The 19651-nt window shown below is 38.1% G+C and overlaps 3 protein-coding genes across 10 annotated transcripts in view; all 3 read right to left on the reverse strand.

Moving 5' to 3' along the window:
* LOC112568675 overlaps window positions 1-13587 on the reverse strand; it is a 104860-nt gene extending 91273 nt beyond the window's left edge. For 2 of the 3 annotated variants that reach the window (XM_025246095.1, XM_025246094.1), the window contains exons 1-4: window positions 13287-13587; window positions 12811-12932; window positions 11966-12140; window positions 11456-11692 (exon numbers count right to left, since the gene is read on the reverse strand). In XM_025246095.1, the coding sequence (XP_025101880.1) occupies window positions 11456-11692; window positions 11966-12140; window positions 12811-12932; window positions 13287-13344 (592 nt within the window). In that variant the 5' untranslated portion in view covers window positions 13345-13587. The remainder of the gene's footprint in view (window positions 1-11455; window positions 11693-11965; window positions 12141-12810; window positions 12933-13286) is intronic. The other variant, XM_025246098.1, reaches the window with a different exon arrangement.
* LOC112568678 lies at window positions 1931-10037 on the reverse strand. 4 transcript variants are annotated; one of them, XM_025246103.1, is made up of 7 exons: window positions 9914-10037; window positions 6907-8945; window positions 6337-6461; window positions 5169-5343; window positions 4666-4902; window positions 4084-4197; window positions 1931-3235 (listed from the first exon to the last, which is right to left on the reverse strand). In XM_025246103.1, exons 2-7 carry the CDS (start codon window positions 6971-6973, stop codon window positions 2748-2750), a joined length of 1206 nt encoding a protein of 401 aa, XP_025101888.1. In that variant the 5' UTR covers window positions 6974-8945; window positions 9914-10037; the 3' UTR covers window positions 1931-2747. The 4 variants fall into 4 exon arrangements, with proteins under 4 accessions (XP_025101888.1, XP_025101889.1, XP_025101890.1 ...); XM_025246104.1 differs by lacking the exon at window positions 9914-10037 and having other exon boundaries at window positions 6907-6986; window positions 8253-9714; XM_025246105.1 differs by lacking the exon at window positions 9914-10037 and having other exon boundaries at window positions 6907-8450; window positions 8915-8929.
* A 1008-nt stretch (window positions 13588-14595) lies between the features above and the next one.
* On the reverse strand, window positions 14596-17388 carry LOC112568682. Of its 3 annotated transcripts, none has more exons than XM_025246114.1 (4): window positions 16939-17388; window positions 16551-16787; window positions 16224-16355; window positions 14596-15500 (listed from the first exon to the last, which is right to left on the reverse strand). In XM_025246114.1, exons 1-4 carry the CDS (start codon window positions 16997-16999, stop codon window positions 15100-15102), a joined length of 831 nt encoding a protein of 276 aa, XP_025101899.1. In that variant the 5' UTR covers window positions 17000-17388; the 3' UTR covers window positions 14596-15099. The 3 variants fall into 3 exon arrangements, 2 of the variants coding, with proteins under 2 accessions (XP_025101899.1, XP_025101898.1); XR_003100143.1 differs by having other exon boundaries at window positions 14612-15500; window positions 16294-16355; window positions 16551-16802; window positions 16939-17359; XM_025246113.1 differs by having other exon boundaries at window positions 14612-15500; window positions 16551-16802; window positions 16939-17372.
* Window positions 17389-19651: the final 2263 nt, after the last annotated feature.

Below are 19651 nucleotides of genomic sequence, written 5' to 3' on the forward strand. Positions count from 1 at the left end.
CTAACAGCGAACCATTATTTTATATTAGTTTATTCAAGCTCTTTATAGACAGTCACTTAGGGAAAAAAGTTAATTACGTTAATTTATAAATGTTTTGTTTATAAATGTGTCTGAACTTGTCCGAATGCAATATCAATAATTTGTAATCTTACTTTAAGTAATAAAAGTACACATGCACTTCACCTCTTTATATTTAATCTCGTAATCAACCTACATTAGTTCCGTCTGTTACCAAAAAATATTTTCTGATATTTTAATTTCTAAGTATGGACATGTTACATTTTATGGTGAATTTAGTGAATTGGTCATGGCTTGAATGGTGATGTTGCTTACTTTCTAACTGATTTAAAAGCGTTCAGTTATTTTTAAAGCTGTTTAATACCATTATTATCCTTAGGATGTAGTCTTCTTTACAGTTTTCGTTCAAACTGCCTAAACTTCTCTCACATAAACTGAACGGCGCTCATTGTTCTGCAAGTTGATTGTAATGTGAAAGGAGATTATTTTCGAATCTTTTGTTTAAAATGTTAAATAAAATAATTATTACACGGTAATAAAGTTTGAAATCTATTTGTAAAGAATGGTTACTCCACGAAGAGAAGCTGTTCTTGGAAAAAATATTTTTGGCAAGAAAATAGTTTCTTTATATTATAATGTAAAATGTCTTTCTTATTAGTATTGTCCTTTTTTACTTTCAAGACATACGAATTCACATTCAATAGAACATTGTTTTCTTGCACCGCTAATTCTGGATGAAATAAGAAAAATGTCTTTAGGGAGTTCTTTGTAGTGTTGTTGTCTCTTTATAGTGTTGCTATCTCTTTGTAGTGTTGTTGCTTCTTTGTAGTGTTGCTATCTCTTTGTAGTGTTGCTGTCTCTATGTAGTGTTGTTGTCTCTTTGTAGTTTTGTTGTCTATTTGTAGCGTTGTTGTCTCTTTGTAGTGTTGTTGTCAACAGTCTCTTCTCTGATTGTGGCAGTGTTGCAGTATCTCATGACTCACAGAATGTCTGAGCCTGTCCGGAACTGATAAGGGTCAAGCCCGGCGAGATCGGAACATTTCAGTTGACTTTTCAAGAGCCTGTATTAATAAAATATTACAGCAAATACGGGCACGAGCCTCGTTGCTTTTTTAAGTAAAAGTATGCATGGTAAACAAGTGTGCAACACCATCCAGCAGGTTCTGAGATATTTTTTATTTAGATAATAGTGTTTTTACTTTAAAAACATCATGTGAGATGTCCTACATACAAATAAGGCAACCATCGGACTAGAAGATAAAAAGTAAGCATACTTCACCTCGTAGCCACAAGTTTTTGAAGAGTCCGTATATTTTAGTCCCTTAATTTCCCTTGTGAAACTTTCGATAGGTTTTAAGATGTCTACGAGATTGATTTTTATGTTGTTAAGTAATGACTTAAGAAAATATCACATCTCAAATGAATGAGTACAACAGATAATAAATCTTGAGAGTGAGTGAGTGAGTGCAACTCTAACCTTGTGACATCATCCTCTCCATAGAACGAAAAATAGTTCTGCGGTTAGCGTGCCACACATACATGTGTATGTATTTGTATATTATTTTATTGCATGTCTCTGTGAGAGTGTATGTGCATATATATATGGATGCATTGTATCTGTATTAATGCATGTGCAGGCATATGTGTGTGGGACGTTCGTATGCGTGTTCATGTATCTATGGTATATGTGGGTGTGTCTCGAGCTTTACGTCCAGGCAGATGTGCTGTTGCACAGCTTATTCTTGTTTCTCTGTTTGAACTTCAACTACACACATCCCGTCAGCGGAAGTCGACATTTAACGGTTGAAGAGCCTGCATCAGTGATGAACAACATTTTAATCTCATGCAGTCTTCCTTCCGATCTGTGCATTACTGTGTTTGTTGCTTTCTGAGAACTGAACTATACAAAACATTTTCTAACAACCTTATTTATTCATATATCTTTTGTTCTATATTCTTTGTGACAAACAGCTTGATTTTAGACACATTCCATTCCTTCATCTTTATTTCTTCGGCTTATGTTTTCCTTTTTTAATTTTGTTTCAGCTCTTTCTGTCTGAGTCTTGCTCTTTTCTCTATCTTCCAAGCCTTATTCTTTTCTAGCTGCTTTCAAACTCAGAACAATTCACATGTATATTATCATTGACTGAAGCAATAAAGTATTTCACAATCTTTCGTAAATAAGTGATATTTATTTAACATCTGTCTATTCAAATTGTCGTTCTATTTTATGAAAGCGCAAAAGTATAACAATAAATAATACATGAAAAAATGATGAGAGAAAATGTTGACGGTAGCACTTTAAATGAGACTAAAATTAAAAGATGGTGCCTTAAATAAGATGGACACTTGGAACACAAGACGACGAAAAGAACGATTAGCTTGTCTACACACAAGTGATTTCACTTATTGTTGCTGTCCTGCATTTACTAATCTGCACACATTCCAATTAAAAAATAGTTTACAATTTTCTTCAAATCATTGCTAATTGTGACTTTGAAGTGCTACAGCCATGACCACATTTTTGATCTGAGCCAAACTGAAACAACCTTTCGTGTTTTATTCACTGAGTGATTGTATCCACTCCTTACATAATTATGTTCATTGTTTGTTCATTCACAAGTCGACTCGTGTCCATGTTGTTTTGGATTCTCACTTAGAGGATACATTTTAAACTATATCGATTACATACTGGGTCATTATAGTTTTTGTTTTGATGATGATATCCACTATTTAGCCGGTTTTATCACCTGGGCGTACGTTTCTTCCCCTTGAATTTCAGGGTTAGCTCCCTTGTCAACGGCGGCATTCTTATCTCCCTTGTTGGTGAAATCCTGTTTCGCACCAGCAGATCTTGACTTGTTTGCCTTGGCTTTTTGCTTGCCCTTTGACTTCACTACAGCTGCATATAGGTCATGCTGACCTACTTGTCTGTCTTTGTCCTTCTCGACAGCTGCATACAGCTCCACCTGTGTTGTTTGTCTACCTGCATTCATCTCCACATTTGCATACAGATCAGACGACATTGTTAGTCTTCTGCCGTCGTTTTCCACAGCTGAGTACACATCAGGTTCTAGTGATTTTCCGCCCTGCATGGAAGAGTCTTCATTAACTTCTCTCCCGCTGTCGACCTCGAAGTCGCCGTAAAAGAGGTTTTCACTGAGTACAACCTCACTAAGCCTGGATTTTGTGGATGAAATTCTTGCCCATGCATCTCCTGTAAATAGAAACCTAGTGATTAACGTAGATATAAATCATGTAAAACTTTGAAAAGTTCACTTTAAAACCTAAATTAACTCACGAGACACCACTGATGACGTCAAATCTTCGCAATGACCTACACTTCCTGTACGCCTCTGACTGACGTCACACCCAGACTTGTCTGCTTGACCATCTCGGAAAGGCATCGCGGTTACTCGGCGGAAGGACATAGCGTCGACTTCATTGGATTTTTTCAATTTTTGTAAATATCGGCAACCGACATAGTGCTAATACGTGGTACTTAAGTGACAAACGAATCATTTATTTCTCGTGTATCGCTCTCGTGATCTGTAATTGTAACTAAATATATTTTTGAAACGTTTGACCGTCGCCAGAGCCTTATCACAAGCCTTGAGTATCCCTTTAATGCTATTCTCCCCCTCCACTTCCTGTTTTGAGGGAAGAAGCAACATCAGGCTGTGCCAGAGTCAGTTATAGGAACACTCAGCCTGTGACTCATTCTATAAATAAAAGTACTGTTTAAAAACACCGAATAAGGCGGAAGGATACAGTAACGAGATTTTGTCGGAGAAAGTGGGACGCTTGTAGATGAATATGTAAAGGTCATGAGGTGATTTTTGGTGGTGATGGTGGAAACAGTGATAGTTACATAAGTAGTAGGAGGAACAGCAGAGAGCTGTAAGAGATGTAAGGGGTGGGAAGCTGATGAGAGCAAACGTTAACAATTATAATAAGATGATTAGCATAATAAATATTTACTTGATGTCTGCACAAGAAAAAGAGATTATGAATGAGAAACAAAAAAATGTTTTGTTAAATATTTGATGGTAAGAAAACACTTACTTTTCTTCCTAATTATGAAAATCACGACAATTGTAGTGACTATAATGATTAATAATACAGCAGCCACTACAACACCAACGATCTGGGCCGAAGATGTGGATGCATTCTTGCCGGCTGTAACATACGAAAAGATAACGTTTTAATAATTCAAAACTATGTAAACATTTTAGCATCATAACAGTGTTCAGTATTAGCCTAACTAAACGATAGCTACTTATGTGAAACTCATCACAATCATATGCAGTTCTTAGAAAAAAACCTGCCTATGAGGTTGATAACCTAAACATCGTCAGAGACCTTTGTTAGAAGTGTGGTAAGACGTTGCCCTTGGGTACAGTGGGGAAGGATAGGACAAAGGTCTTGTTTCCGCGGTTATAAAGAGGTGTCCAGACCCAACAAATGTTTTAATATACCAGAAATCTGTAGCTACAAATCGATAGCAAAGATGTGATCAGCAATGTTTGGGTATGGTATTGAAATAACGAAAACAAGATGTTTTTCCGTGAGTTCCCAAATTGCCCTGGGAACATGAGATAGTCTCGCATCATAATTACCGCCACAAGAAAATGCAAGTTAACTCACGTGTTACTAGTAAACTATAGCTGACAGTCCTCGTCTGCTTGCCCCAGTACATCTCGCATGAATACGTGTCATTGTCTGTAACGTCGTACAGACGTAGTAATGACGAGTCTGTGTGTCCAGGCCATGAGAAGATAGGGCGGGGCTCGCCGTCACGCTCTGATGAACACTCGCACGTCACGCTCTCTCCTTCTGTTACGTGCTCTGGACAGTTTTTCAGGATCGGCTGCCCTGGGTCAGCTACAGCACAAAATTTCACATACCTGCATAACTATGTGAAGCTGATATGTAAGGGTCACTTCTCTTTATCAAGATAATGTAGCTGCTTTCATGGCGATAAAATTAAATTAAAATTTGAATGTTACCTTTAAACAAATATGTTTTGGAGCTTGATTAAATACTATAATTAATACTGTCGTTGGAAATGCATATATATCTAAAGCCTAACTTAATTCCAAAGATAATATATCTCAAGTATGCACTCTTTTGTAGACGGTGAAACTCACCGATTCTCACTGTAAAGGCAGGTCGCCAGTTGGGAACGACTGCAGCGAATCTCACTTCGTAATTGTGCAATCCATTTAATGAAGTTAATTCCAGTCTTGCCGAGCAGTTCCAAAAATAGGCTCCAGAGTTTGATAATTCGACTGAAGTTAAATTTCCAAAGACCTCTTCATGAGGCTGTGGAGGAAAGAAACGCAAACTTAAGTTACTCTTTCTAATCTGCTTTTGCAGCAAAAGACATGAATAATTAGTTCCTTTTTTTTTAAACCAGCATGCCTTGTCATTAATTCCATAATGCCAAAAATTGTCTTTGTGTAAGCCACAAGTGTAAGTCAATTGCTTCTCACAACGATTAGTTTGTTGGGTTTGTGTGTGTGTGTGTGTCAGGCATAGCTGCTGAATAACCTCATTTAATTTTTACGATTTATTTTTTGCGTTACGCTTAGCTTAGCTTCACCAGAATAAGATCTATTATCAAAGGCGATGCAATGTAGTATCAGAAATATTCTTATTTTAAAGATTAGAGCATATTTTACTTGTCCATAAACTAAGTGACTTGATTAAATTGTCCAAAACATTGGATGGACTCGGCTACCCGTTCTAACGCACTCGGATTGTACATAAGTGAATGACTATAAATTATTGATATTAATCTGTTGATGCACGTGCATGTAAGCCTGTGTTACATGAGAGGAGATAAACGGAAGGATAGATAAGTGTACAAGTGATATAGGATCAGACAAATGTGTCTTTACATGCTTAATCTTTGGTTATTTTGTGTGACCATTGCTCACTAAATTGACAGTACGCTGTCTATATAAGATTTAGCTTCCTTTTTCTTCATTACTTTATATATTTAAAGGATTACAAATAATTTCTCGCATTGTAGGTTTTAAGTCATTAGTATCACACAGCAGCTCAGTTGATTGGTAATGAACCCCTTGACACCTTAAATATTATCTCATCTCTTTCCTACGAGCGCACATATCTTTTAACACTCATTCGCTTTAGAGATCGAGGGATACGAACAAGGAGGGAGAGATTTAATGATAGCTCAATAAAATTAAAACAAAAAGATTATGTGTGTGTGTGTTTTTCGTGAATGTGTGTGGGATTTTTTTCTCATTATTAATTTTTTACACGTTTAGCGAAGCATCAATTCCATTTTACCTTAAATGACGCCTTCATCTGGCACCAACCCCCTTTCTTGTATATAGTAGTGACTGTGCAGACACCAGTCAAAAACCACTTTTTGGAATCAGTCACATAGGAGCAGCTATTGGACAGCGCTTTACCTACAAACAAATCATTTGTCGAGTGTTAATGAGTAGCGCCCATAAAAGCTAATGGTCCTGCACTGTTTACCTTGAACTGTCACAACACTGTAGTATTTTCATAAATGATAATCAACTGACGAGACCTCAAATTATTTATTTATTACATTGAACAAGACATATTGCATATCTCTTCTGCTAATGTGTATTGACTTTGAAAGCGTTTGTAAACATATTTTGCATTTTAGCGTGTATCAAATATGTGATTTGACAATTTGTAAATGCTAATTAAATGAAAACAAATCACACAGCAGACGATTCGCTTTTAAGCCACTTACCGAAGGAAGCAGACATCCACAAAACAAAAAGTGTGAGCTTAACTTTTCCAGGAAGCATTCTGTTGCAGTGAATTACAATTCTTCACTAAATTTAACCTATTCACTCACGAGCACACAGTTTTACACACCATCAACACGTGTACACGGATGCAGAATCCTAAATGCCTCATCCTGGTAGGCTGAAGTGATGAACATCAACTGCAACGAACTTGAAAATGAACCAAGAGTTCACACAATGTCTGACACAAGCAAGTCATGTTATTATGTACCACAACATGACATACACGTCTCTAGGGTTTGAGTCACACAAGTGGCTCGTGCAGCCAGCTTCCGGTGAGCTTTAGCCTCTGACCAACATCACCTCTCTGATTGCCCTTCAGCCATAACATTACGGAAACATCACATTGATGGCATCTATCAAGACATTGAAACCACTGGGACCTCTGTCATGTGACTGACATGTTTACATCCTCCACATTTATACCATCTTATAATTAAATGACTTGATTAATTATTAAAATTTTATGGTTAATACTGTTTAAAAATATCTGCGTATATTTTTGTATATTTATAGTGCGCAAGCTGCTTTTCTGTGCAACTGAGACGCTAAGGGTGCATGAGTCTCTCGATGGCTTTACTTGTAGCACGGGATGGAGATGAACAGATTAAAAAAAAACATTTTTTCTGATTTTTAAATTGTTGTCACTAATTTAATTAACAATCTACTTATTCACATCTCTGTGTGGGTCAGATATTGCAAAAACCATAAGTGAGGCACATCTTTCGTTCAAGCACTCAATATTTTTTTAAAGCAGTTATGACTTGAAGAACCAGATGACTTTATTTGTTTAATCTGTGGCTCTTCCGCTCGTCCCTACATCCTAATCAGATCATATTGCACAGACTGTTCCCAAGTCACACTGTCAGAGATGCGCTCGTCCCAAATCGGCAATTAGACCTGACAACAGACTTACAGTGGATACTCAGCGCTTTAGGCTGTGCATTCACTTGTATATCATTCTCTCATAAACGAAATATTCCGATATTTTATCATTTTTTTAAATTCTACTGCAGTCTTCAAGTTTTCTCTGCCTCTACGATATACTTAGTAATTTAGTTAAAAATCAAAAACGAAATCCAGAAAATAAATTTGAAGAAAGGCAGAATTAGAATGCAAACATTTGTTGTATGACATATGCGTGTTTACCATTTTATTCCGATATACACCAAGTTTGATCATGTGACCGCTTAGAGTAAATGTGTCAAATTACACTACGATGTATCGTAATATTTCCCTTCCTTCTATCTTTGTCGTCCACGCGTTCATTTGCATGTTTAACGCTGGTAGGGGGATGTGTACATAATGGTCTTCATAGTCCACGGGTTGAATTCATGTTGAATTATTTATTATAGTGACTGGCTCGGGTCTCCGGGTCTCGCAACATTGTCCGGCAACAGATGAACGTACACTTACCTTACATACTCACGACGTATTACACACACAACGCTGGACGAGCCCCCGCAGATGAGGATGAAGAGATTTGTAGGTGAATCAAATGAAAGAAGCACAAGTTCAGAGGAATGTCACTGAGGCAGTCATTCAGAAAATGGCGGACGAAGACTGTTGTGTTTTCCCGATCACTTGGCCATAAAAGAGCAACTGCGTTTCTTTCTAATATGACATCATTTTCTGGGTCAATTGACGTGGAACAAATGACGCACATAAGACGTCAGACACGTGACACTATTCATACACCAATTAGTACATGACCTATCACATTTCACTACATCCTTTGACAGAAAGTTGTCTTTTTCTTATTTTTTCATTTATATATATATAAGCTTAATAGGCAAACTTCTAAAATTCTGTCTGACCTATGAACTGAATATTTTTGTCCTATTTCATTATTACTTTTATCAATAACTAATTACCTAGAAAATGCAACTCACTCAGAAACTCTCAATCTCACTCACACACATTGATAGATTTATCTACATACTAACGTGTTATGAATAAATATGTCTTAACCTACAGTAGAAACCTAATTAGCTGTTCTTAGTGCTTTTTACTGCTATTAAATACCCTTAACAACAGTTTACAGCAAATAAATTACCTTATTCCTCCATTATGCTTACCAGATATTAGATGCAGTAATTTTGCTTGCTGCTGTAATGTAAAGAAAGAACTGTTTTCAGCTGCCTTAACCTCAGCAATATACAGGACATGTTAGGCTTTGTTAACTTTACATCTACATGTTACGAGGGTGTAGGTAAAAGTTCACTCGTTGTCAAGCAAAGAATTTAAAACTGCAAACTACAAAACGAAAGTAACCTATCCTTAAATTTAGAAGTTTACTACATACACATACAAGCACGTCAAAAAAAAATCCATTTTATTGTACAAATTAGATCCCTCAGTTTTACTATACCGACTAGCTGATTTAAAGACCAAACTTTTTCTGTTTTTGTTTTTATTGTTTGTTTGTTTGTTTGTTTGTTTGTTTGTTTGTTTATTTGTTTGCAGGTATCAATAGATATAGGCGATAAAAAGCTAACCAGTAAATTTCAGCCTCCAAAACCAATCCATTAATTAATTATCTGCTAGCAAAGTACGCGACTCGCACCATCGATCAACAAGCGCCGGTAACGGTGTATTACGTCACGCTAACAGTGTACTACGTCACGCTAGTGACCATTTCACAACACTGCAAGCCGTCAACATGAATCAGAGAGAGAGAGAGAATGAGCGACAGTTTGGACTATTGGGACGTTAAAAGTATTTCAGACCCACGAGAAATGCAGACTGTCAGAGTCCGAATAATCCCAACGGCTGCTCATTCTCTCTCTGACTGGTGTTGACTGCAGTAAATGTTGTGAATGGTGTACCAACGTGACGTAGTACACTGTCAATGGTGCTTGTTGATCGCAGGTGCGAATTGTAGCCGATAATTAATTAACGGATGAGTTTTGGAGGATAAAATTTACAGGTTAGGTTTAGATCGCCAATATCTACTGATATCTGCACACACACAAACGCAAACAGTTCAGGTTGGTCTTTAAGGTACGTATTTAACAAAAAGAGAACTAGGAAAACAAATCAAGATTACAGACGAAAAGAAGGTGATATGCCTTTACCTCAAGCAGACAGGTGTAAAGGTGAGAAACGTCGTGTGCGGACGTCTTGCCGACGGACGTTTCGCCGCCGGACGTTTCGCCGCATTATGTCAGAGAGAGAGAGAGAGCTTACTTACTTCTCAAAGAATGAAAGTAACTACTAGATTACACAATAATTCTTTATTTCAAAGAAATTTTACACACAGACTTCACAGACAGTTCACTTTGATTGTCACAGATTATGCGCAACACCTTTGAGAAAAAACTTTGATACAATGGCGAGAGAAATGTGTGAGCTAACGGTTCACATGAGGAGGGATAGTGAGAGAGAGTTCACTGATACATTGATACAATGGCGAGAGAAATGTGTGAGCTAAGGGGCGTCACACACTTGACTTCGGCTAAAGGTCCCGCGTGAAATGCCGAAATGAAGTGCCCCGCGCCGAAACGTCCAGCGGAGAAACGCCGGTCGGCAAAACGTCCGACTCCGAAACGTCCGGCGGTGAAACGTCCGTCGGCGAAACGTCCGTGTACCGAGAAACGTAGCCTGGCTAAATCGTTGATTACGATTGGTCAATCACGTACCTCGAAAACTTGTCTCCCCTCGCCTAACTTCACTCCCGGAGATCGTTAACATCACATTTAACAAATCGGCGCGAGGGGACAGAATGGTGATTCAAAAACTTGCTGCTTTTGAATGTTCACTCTTTCATGAAATATACCGTTTGCACACATTTTGTTATACATTACGTTTCCGCAGCGTATATCAGTACTCATTATAAGTAATAGTAACATACGCTAGCCATAGACGATTAAACATTATGAAATCTGTAGAGCACTTTCCTGATGTGTTTGGTTGTGTATTAAGAGACATTTAGCGCACTTTTTATATTGTGTCGTTTGCTTGCTCGTAATAATTTGCGATAAGTCCTTTTTGTTTATCTTTTATGATAAAAGGCACTTTCGATAACATTTCTGATTGTGTCTTTTTCGTAACGTGTAGTGAATTTTCTACATTGGAATCCCAGGTAACTTCTGGCTATACAGACCTACTTACCCTTACATGCAGATGCTCTACAGTCTACACTGTGTCCAAGGGGTTGCTGTACTTTCGTCGTCATGACAACTGTTGTATTAATGCTACGCTTGATGTTGGCTGATTTTTGTTGCTAATAACGGGAATTAGCATACTACGTGGTTATTAGCTAGAATATACCCAGGAGTTTCCGATGCATTTTTATATAATTCTCCTGTGTTGACAACATGATTATAATTTGCATTGCAAAGATGTATGGCATCAGATTCAAATGTCGGGCACAAAAACGTCTGCAACCGTTGTGGTACATTTATGTTACATGCAGGTTTTTAATGGCAGGAGCGTCTGGAAGAATATAGCGAGAAAATCATTTATGAATTCTACGTTTGTAGCTATTTGCTAGCTATGAAAAATGAGATGAATAAGTATATTTTTATAATTTCTAAAAGTAAAAGATTTAGGATGTTAAAGACTTTTGGTAACCGTAAAACTTTAATATCTCTAGAAAACTGAGATGCATAACTCACGTGTTACTAGTAAACTATAGGTGACAGTCCTCGTCTGATTGCCCCAGTACATCTCGCATGAATACGTCTCATTGACTGTAACGTCGTACAGACGTAGTATTGACGAGTCTGTGTGTCCAGACCATGACAGGACAGGGCGGGGCTCGCCGTCACGTTCTGATGAACACTCGCACGTCACGCTCTCTGCTTCTGTCACTTGCTCTGGACAGTTTTTTAGGATCGGCTGTCCTGGGTCATCTGCAAACAAACTTTGACATAAGTGCATACTTCAACCCGTAAAGCTGAGTTGTAAGCAAGGATTATTTTATATATTTTTCTAAAAGGATATATTTTTTTCAGAAATAAAATTAATTTTAAATTTGCTTAGATTAAAACTAATATATTTTCGGGCTAGATTAAAAAATATTATTATTATTAAGGTTGTTTTGAATGAATTTTCTTTAAAGCCTATCTTAGCTCCAAATAAAATGTGTCTCAAGCATACATGCTTTTGTAGACCGCGAAACTCACGGATTCTCACTGTAAAGGCAGGTCGCCAGACGGGTAAGATTTCACCGAATCTCACTTCATAGTTGTACGAGCCATTTGATGAAGGTAGTTCCAGTCCTGCCGAGCAGGTCCAAACATAGTCTCCTGAGTTTGATAGTTCGACTGAAGTGAAATTGCCAATTACGTCTGTGTAAGTCTGTGGAGGATAAAAACACAAATTTAAGTAAATTGCTTTTCCTAACCCAGCTGACTTTACCATGAATTCCATAATGTCATTAATTTTGATTGTGTAAACCACAAGTGTAAGTCATTCGTTTCCTACATCGATTAGGTTTTTATATAGCTGCTGAATAATCTTTTTTTAATTTTGATGAATGATTTGCGTTAAGCTGAGCTTAGTTTTAACCAGAAGAGGATATATTATACAGAGTGATGCAATGTAGTGTCAGAAATATTACGTGCTTTTATTCTTTGTTTTTGAGTGACCATGTGCTCACCCGACCGTCACTATGATGTCTATATTAAATTTATCTTCCTTTTTTCACGTACTTATATATTTTACAAATAAGTTTTGGTATTGTATGTTTAAATTCATTGGTATCACATCAGCTCAGTTGAGCGGCAAGGTAATGAAGACCTTGGCACCTTCACTCTATCTGATCTCTTTCCTTCGCGCGCACATATCTTTTAACACTCACTGTAAGAGACCGAGAGACAAGAACAAGAAGGGAGAGATAAAATGATAGTTTGATAAAATGAAAACAAAGGATAGTGTTGTGTGTGCGCGCGCGTGTGTGGTGTTTTATTGTTTATGATTCGTTTTTACCATTTCTTAATGAACTGGCAAAGCAGCAATTCCATTTTACCTTAAATGGCTCCCTCATCTGGCACCACCCTCTTTCGTCTTTATTAGTGACTGTACAGACACCAGTCAAAGTCCACTTTTTGGAATCAGTCACATAGGAGCAGCTAGGGGACTGCGCTTTACCTTCAAACAAATCATTTGCCGAGTGTATATTAGTGGCGTAGATAGAGGCTTGAGGTCACATCCTTTTACTAATGTCCCATTACACTGGACTGTCACAACGTTCGTTTATTGCTTCAAAAGTGCGAAAAACTGTTTTTTAGATTTTGAACAAGACATATCTTTCTAAAACTTATCGTTTGTAGTATTTAGTAGTTAAACTACATTGTTTACAGGTTTGAGTTTTGGTGGGTTTTTTTTTTTTTTCGTTACTTGTCCTCGTCTTAAACTGATAGGATAGATCATTTAAAAAATATTTTTGTTTTATTGTAAGGAAAAGAAACGACAGAAGATGCGATTAACGTAAAATCCACTTACCGAGTGAAGCAGAAGTCCACAAAATAAAAAATGTTAGGTTTACTTTATCGGAAAGCATCTTGTATGAGCGAGACACTCTATAAATACCTTCACTTAGTTAAATGTTTAATCACTTTGACTACGAGAGCCTGTAGTACACGCCATAAACACATGTACACACAGATTTCTTAGTACCACATCGTTATAGTCTTCAGGGATGATATCAAATGCAGTGAGCTTGCAAATTAATGAACATTTTCACAATGCCCGACATTAATTACTCGTGTCCTGTGGAGCCCGTCACCAGACTGAGTCACACCAGAGGGTCATGGGGTCAGCTTCCTGTGACTGTCCCTCTCTGAACAAATAGGGTTCTTGTCTCAGCACATACATTACGAACACGGTACACTGTTTCCATCTATCAAAACATGTTTTCATCTTACGTATTTTGAGGTCTGGGTTATGGAGTGCTGATAATAATTGAAAATAGTTGATGCTTTAAAAAAATGTGTTTGTGTGGTCGTCCCTGTGTGCATTACTATGTTGAGCGTTGGTGCATATCTTTGCTTGTATTTGATGTGTTTCAGAACCTAAAAGCCTACTTTTTGAACCGTTGACTCATTGTATCTGTATTATATTTGTGTTTCTGGAACTTTTGCTTTTGTAACATTGTATTAAGTTACGACCGGTCACTACCGTGTCCCTAAAGAAAAATATCACCTTGACTATGCTATAACTTTTATGTTTGTTTTCTTTCTTTTTTCGTGAAGCGACTAGGGCAGGAATAAGGGGCTATACAAGGGAACTTGGGATGGTGATGATGAATGGTTTATTTTGTTATTATTAATGTATATGTCTGTATATATACTTGTTAGCGTGTTTGTTCATGCCTTTCGCTCACTTTACTGCTGAACATCCTGTTCCTGGTTCACAGTCCGATTTGCATCGCACTCATCCGAAGTCGGAAGTTGGCTTTTAACCGCTAACGAGTGCGTGAGAGTATCACAGCATAGACAGAAAGATGAAACAACTCGCATAAAAACTAGCATAACATACGTTTAGTCTGTATTTTTCTGTGTCTGCTGCTTTCTTGGTACTGAAACATTTTGAACTAACATCCTTCTTTTTTGTGAGTTGTAGTCCTTTGCTTTGTCTTTTCCTCAGATCAAACAGCTTCAGTTTAAACACACTTCTTTCCAGCATTTCCCTTTTTTAACTTTTTGTCACTTCAATTATTTTAATTGTTCAATTTTTGTTCTGCTGGGTCTTTCTTTTCGTTTCTTTCACCTACTTTCACAATCAGTACACCACGCACGTACAGCTATCCACTGACTAAAGCCACAAAATATCTCCAGAAACTTTGTACAGAAAGTGACACTTTTATAAATCTGTATAAAATCCTCTTTACATCTTCTGGCAAACAGAGTAGTATAACTTATTTACAAGACCTCACACTATTACGAAAAAGTGTTAACGACAACACAGTAAATAATGTGACATGTGGTAAACGTGGTGGAATAAATCCTACAAATCTTGGATACAATATATAAGCTCATAACATACATACAAGCATCATAACATTTAATTTCACATTTTTGTACAACTCATTGACTGATGTGCGCACATCTTATAAAGGTTTTAGCTTCAAGGTGCACCTTTACTTTTTGAGTAATTGGAGCCACTGCTTTGATGATTATTTTTAGTCTTTGGGTGATTGTATTAGCAGTTTGGATTATTCTGAAGACTGTTTTGGTGATTAAGTCGACAATATATTACATGTATAGATGCATACATTGATTACATAATGATTATTTGAGAGATTTAGTAATGTTGTTTACTGTTCAGACAATTTTACCACCTGGGCGTACGTTTCTTGCTCAGCTCCCTTCTCGACGACGGCGTACACGTCTACCTCACTAACGATATTTATCCTTCTCCCAGGAGATGGTTCTTGTTGCTTCACGCTTGACTTCATCACAGCTGCATACAGCTCTGCCTTCACCTCTTCTTTCTCTTTGTTCTTCTCGACAACGGCATACAGGTCTGCCTGTGCTTCTCTGCCTTCGTCCTTCTCCACATCCGATTGTATTGTTTGCTCACTGTTCCTGGAATCCACGCGGTCATTGTCTATTAGGCCTGATTCTCTCATGTTGTCTGACTTGAGGCCACCGTAATAAATGTTTTCAACGAGTTCCAACTCATTAACCTTAGGGTTTAATGGAGTCTGTACATATCCTGTAAATGAAAGAACTATTAGCACAAATACATAATCACATACAACTGAAATGTAACAGAAACGTGCATCTGTCTTATCGCCCAAACGTCTTCGTGATGTGCTATTCTGTGTACTTGCTGTCATATACATAGATATCACTGAATAAAAATTATGAGCCTAATTATTTTGAATTTTTTGTCTTTTCTGCTCAGTCATGACAGTCCAAGAGATATGTCTTTCATATGTGACTTTACAAAATGATTCTGCATTTTCAGAAATTTCAGCAATTTCAGAAAAATAAGAAAGATTAGATTACTAATTGTCTAATGAATGAATGAATGTTTTATTATTGGATGAATTAAAGGGTGAATGGCTGGTTCACTGATTAAAGGACAAAGTAATGAGTAAAGAAATGAATGACCGGGTTACTGCTTGAGTACTGAGCACAGTAAATGATGAATGGCTGAATTACTCATTGGGAAAGGAAGTAACGAATGAATTACTGTATTACGGATTAATAGGTGGATTAAACAATTAGGGAATAGATAGACTGCTAAAATTTCATGAGTAAATGTGTAGCTGGTTAAATGGCTCACAGAGGGACAGGGCTGGTGGCACAAATTTGAGTGTAATAAACTACAACAGTTAGAATTAAACTATTTTTTTGCATAACATGTGCAGCAAGAAATCTGCAAATTAAAAAAAAAGAAATATGAAGTATCTGACGACAAGGAAACACTTGCTTTTCATCTTAATGATGGCAGTCATGATGATTATGATGACTATAATGAGGAAAAATACAGCAGCCACTACCATGCCGATAATCTGGACCAAAGACGATGGAGCTGTGTGTTTATACGAGCCATCCTTGTTGGCTGTAACAAACAACAGACGATATTTTAGGAATGATTCTAAGCTAATCATGCATTTATGCATGTATGTAAACAAATACATGCATAAAGATATATATGAGTGGTGAGAGGAAGAGATCATGCATGTTAAATTATCTCACCCAGAGTTTTGAGTATTTGGACATCTCTAGGAAACTACTGTAGAAGACTTATTCTTACTTATTATTTGTAAGATGTAGGAGACCATTCTTTTTTGCTCGCCCCAGGTCATCTCACACATGTATGTCTCAGTGATTCTGACATCGTATAAGTGTAAAATGGACGAGTTTGTCTGTCCTAACCAGGAGAGGACTGGGCGGGGCTCGCCGTCACGCTCTGATGAACACTCGCACGTCACGTTCTCTCCTTCTGTCGCGTGTTTTAAACAGTTTTTAAGGATCGGCTGACCTGGATCAGCTGCCGCAGACATTTCTACAATTAGAAAAAAAGAGTTAAAACTAATAATAATAATTATACAATGATCTACCATGTAAAGCATTATGCCACCCAACAATTTTATTGAGCACTTAAATATCCCTAAAAAAACTGTGCGAGACAAAAAACTCACTCATTATTTGAAAGCTGTAAGACACCGTTCTTTTTTGTTTTCCCCACAACATCTCGCACATGTATGTCCTGTTGATTCCGACGGCAGACAGCTGTAAAGTGGAACAGTCTGTGTGTCCAGGCCATGACAAGACAGGGCGAGGCTCGCTGTTATGCTCTGATGAACACTCGCACGTTACGTTCTCTCCTTTTGTCACATTTTCTGAACAGTTTCTCAAGATCGGCTGACCTGGGTCAGCTGCAGCAGATACAATTAGGACTAGATGGTCTGCAGATACTTGGTAATGCCAGCCAATAGAAAATTGCAATAATCAATTTTCGAGAGCACAACGACACTGAGTAGAATACTAGTTACATCAGAAAGAAAACCATAAGAAATCGTCTAAACAAGGGATGCCCAACCTACGGCCCGCGGGCCATATCCGGCCAGCGACGCTGTGCCATATCCGGCCCGCGAAACTTCTGCCCACAGTGCAAGAAATCGGCATGTTAGTAATAAAAAAAAGACCTAAAAAACGAAGAAAAAAAAGGGAAGAAGAAGTTGATATAAAACTACCTCGTTCTTTGTCATTAAAATGGTAATGCAAAGAATGTATCACTTTAAACATCACTTTGATGACATATAAGGAATGTCAGCCGCGGACCACACTTTGAGAACCACTGGTCTAAAGTGCAGAGAAGGAGGGAAGGAAACAAATTGGAATCCACCGACCTTGCGGCCTCATCTGATGGCAGGCTAGGTCTTTGTGGAAGGGGGAGAAACAGTCAAAAGGAAGGATGAAGAGTCATATCAATTTTCAGTAACAGAACTTTTTCTACTGTTCCTAGAAGGACCTGTCACTTCGCGGCAACTCAGGAGCAAGCTCTCACTGTTGCGCTTTATTCACATTTAAAGTTGGTAACTGATACTACCATCCTAGTTTGCATTTTCCAGGTTAAAAGGTCAATGATATAAGCCCACCATATGAACTTGCAAGTTAGTAAATGCCCGAGAAACTATGTCATGTATATAATATAATAAATATGTTGTCTGTCACCGCATACTCTGTATAGTGGTTAAGGTTAGGGTTAGTAATATTATGTATATAGTATTATAATAATATTATAATGGGTTACGGTGACGGTTAGGGTTGGTAATATTTTGTATATACTGTGGAACCTCGGTTAGCGAATATTTCGGATAACGAAAAACTTTCCAGAACGGACTGTGTTCGTTAACCGAGGTTGCACTGTAGTATTATAATAATATTATAATGTGTAGTCTGTAACCGCATACTCAGTATTCAATGCTCTACACCAGGGATGCCCAACCTACGGCCCGCGGGCCATATCCGGCCCGCGACGCAGTGCCATCCGGCCCGCGAAACTTCTGCCCACAGTGCAGGAAATCGGCATGTTAGTAATAAAAAAAAACGAAAAAAACGAAAAAAAACGAAAAAAGGGAAGAAGAAGTATTTATCCCCACGTAGGGGCGTTTCCCAATCTTTTTTTTCGATGGACGAACATTTCAATTCAGTTCTCTGACTTGGTGTCTCTACGATGAGGCCGGACATTCAGAAGTTGGTTTCGGGAAAACAACTTCAAATTTCCCACTAATTACTACATAATTAATGGTAAGTACAACTTGTTTCTAATAAAAATGGTATCTGTTTGTATTGATGAACTAGAGATGTTTCTGACAACTATTGGTTAGGGGAGACAATCACAAGGTGTGACGTACAAAGGGACGTGAAGAAGTAGGGGAGACAATACAGATGTCATCATCTGAGTCATCATCGACACGGTCCATGCAGACGACGACTTTATTTGCAGACCACGAGCAGCCCGTCCATTCGTCACCCACACCACGTCACAGCGGACTGTGGCCACGTCCTCGATGACATCCTCCTTCATCACCCGCTCTGGGATACCCGATCCTTCAGCGCCCTCCTCATACCCGAGTTGACACCGACGTGCCCCCCACACACCATCAACACGTCTCGCAGGCAGGTGGGGGGTGGGTGGGTGAGTAGGGGTGGTTATTGTGTCGCCGACGGTTAGGGGGACGGTTGTTGTTGTCGTGACATCGTCTGTTGGCATTCAAAGCCAAATCTCAAAAATTGAGCGTACACACTGACAGACACAAGGATTAAAGACAGCGACGACACATCGTTGTAATTAAAAGTTACAGACACACGTGACTAACACACTGTCTTCTTCACAAAACTGTTTCTAACGTGTTTATTTATCACACATGTAGACAGTCACACACACGACGCCCTCGGATACAAGTGACGTCACGACACCCGCTCATCTCGACCGTTACACTACGTCACGCACCAAAAGGTTTCCAGGATAACAACAAAACGTCGTGTCACATGGAGCGAACACAAGAATACAATTTCTTCACTCGATGGTGCTATTCATTTTCTTTCTTTCTCGGGAAATAAACTTCGGACGTAAAAAGTCAGGGGCAGTAACTCCCCAGTTCATTACATTGTGAAATTGCCTCCCCTGAATGAACTGTAAGAGTTGACAGCGTTTTTCCCGTTATCCTCTATCACACATATCAAGACATAAGAAGGTGCATGTAGAGAAAGTATCAATATGTTTGGCTTCTTTTCATTGTACAGAGTAGGAGAAAAAAATCATAAACATACAATAATCCTCCATAAACACACTCACAAACACACACACAAACACACACACAAGTACTTTATGCATGGGAGCGTCGT

Source organism: Pomacea canaliculata, linkage group LG7, assembly GCF_003073045.1.
Source record: "Pomacea canaliculata isolate SZHN2017 linkage group LG7, ASM307304v1, whole genome shotgun sequence".
Lineage (NCBI taxonomy): Eukaryota > Metazoa > Mollusca > Gastropoda > Architaenioglossa > Ampullariidae > Pomacea > Pomacea canaliculata.

Coding starts and splice junctions, on each gene's coding strand:
- LOC112568678 (XM_025246103.1), bottom strand. CDS start 6,973: ATGTTCATCACTTCAGCCTACCAGGATGAGGCATTTAGGATTCTGCAT. Junction 4,903..5,168: donor TGCCTTTACAGTGAGAATCG/GTGAGTTTCACC, acceptor TTTGTGCTGTAG/CTGACCCAGGGCAGCCGATC. Junction 4,198..4,665: donor CTATAGTTTACTAGTAACAC/GTGAGTTAACTT, acceptor CGTATGTTACAG/CCGGCAAGAATGCATCCACA.
- LOC112568682 (XM_025246113.1), bottom strand. CDS start 16,999: ATGTGCGAGATGTTGTGGGGAAAACAAAAAAGAACGGTGTCTTACAGC. Junction 16,803..16,938: donor TTACAGCTTTCAAATAATGA/GTGAGTTTTTTG, acceptor TTCTAATTGTAG/AAATGTCTGCGGCAGCTGAT. Junction 15,501..16,223: donor TGCCATCATTAAGATGAAAA/GCAAGTGTTTCC, acceptor TTTCATTTACAG/GATATGTACAGACTCCATTA.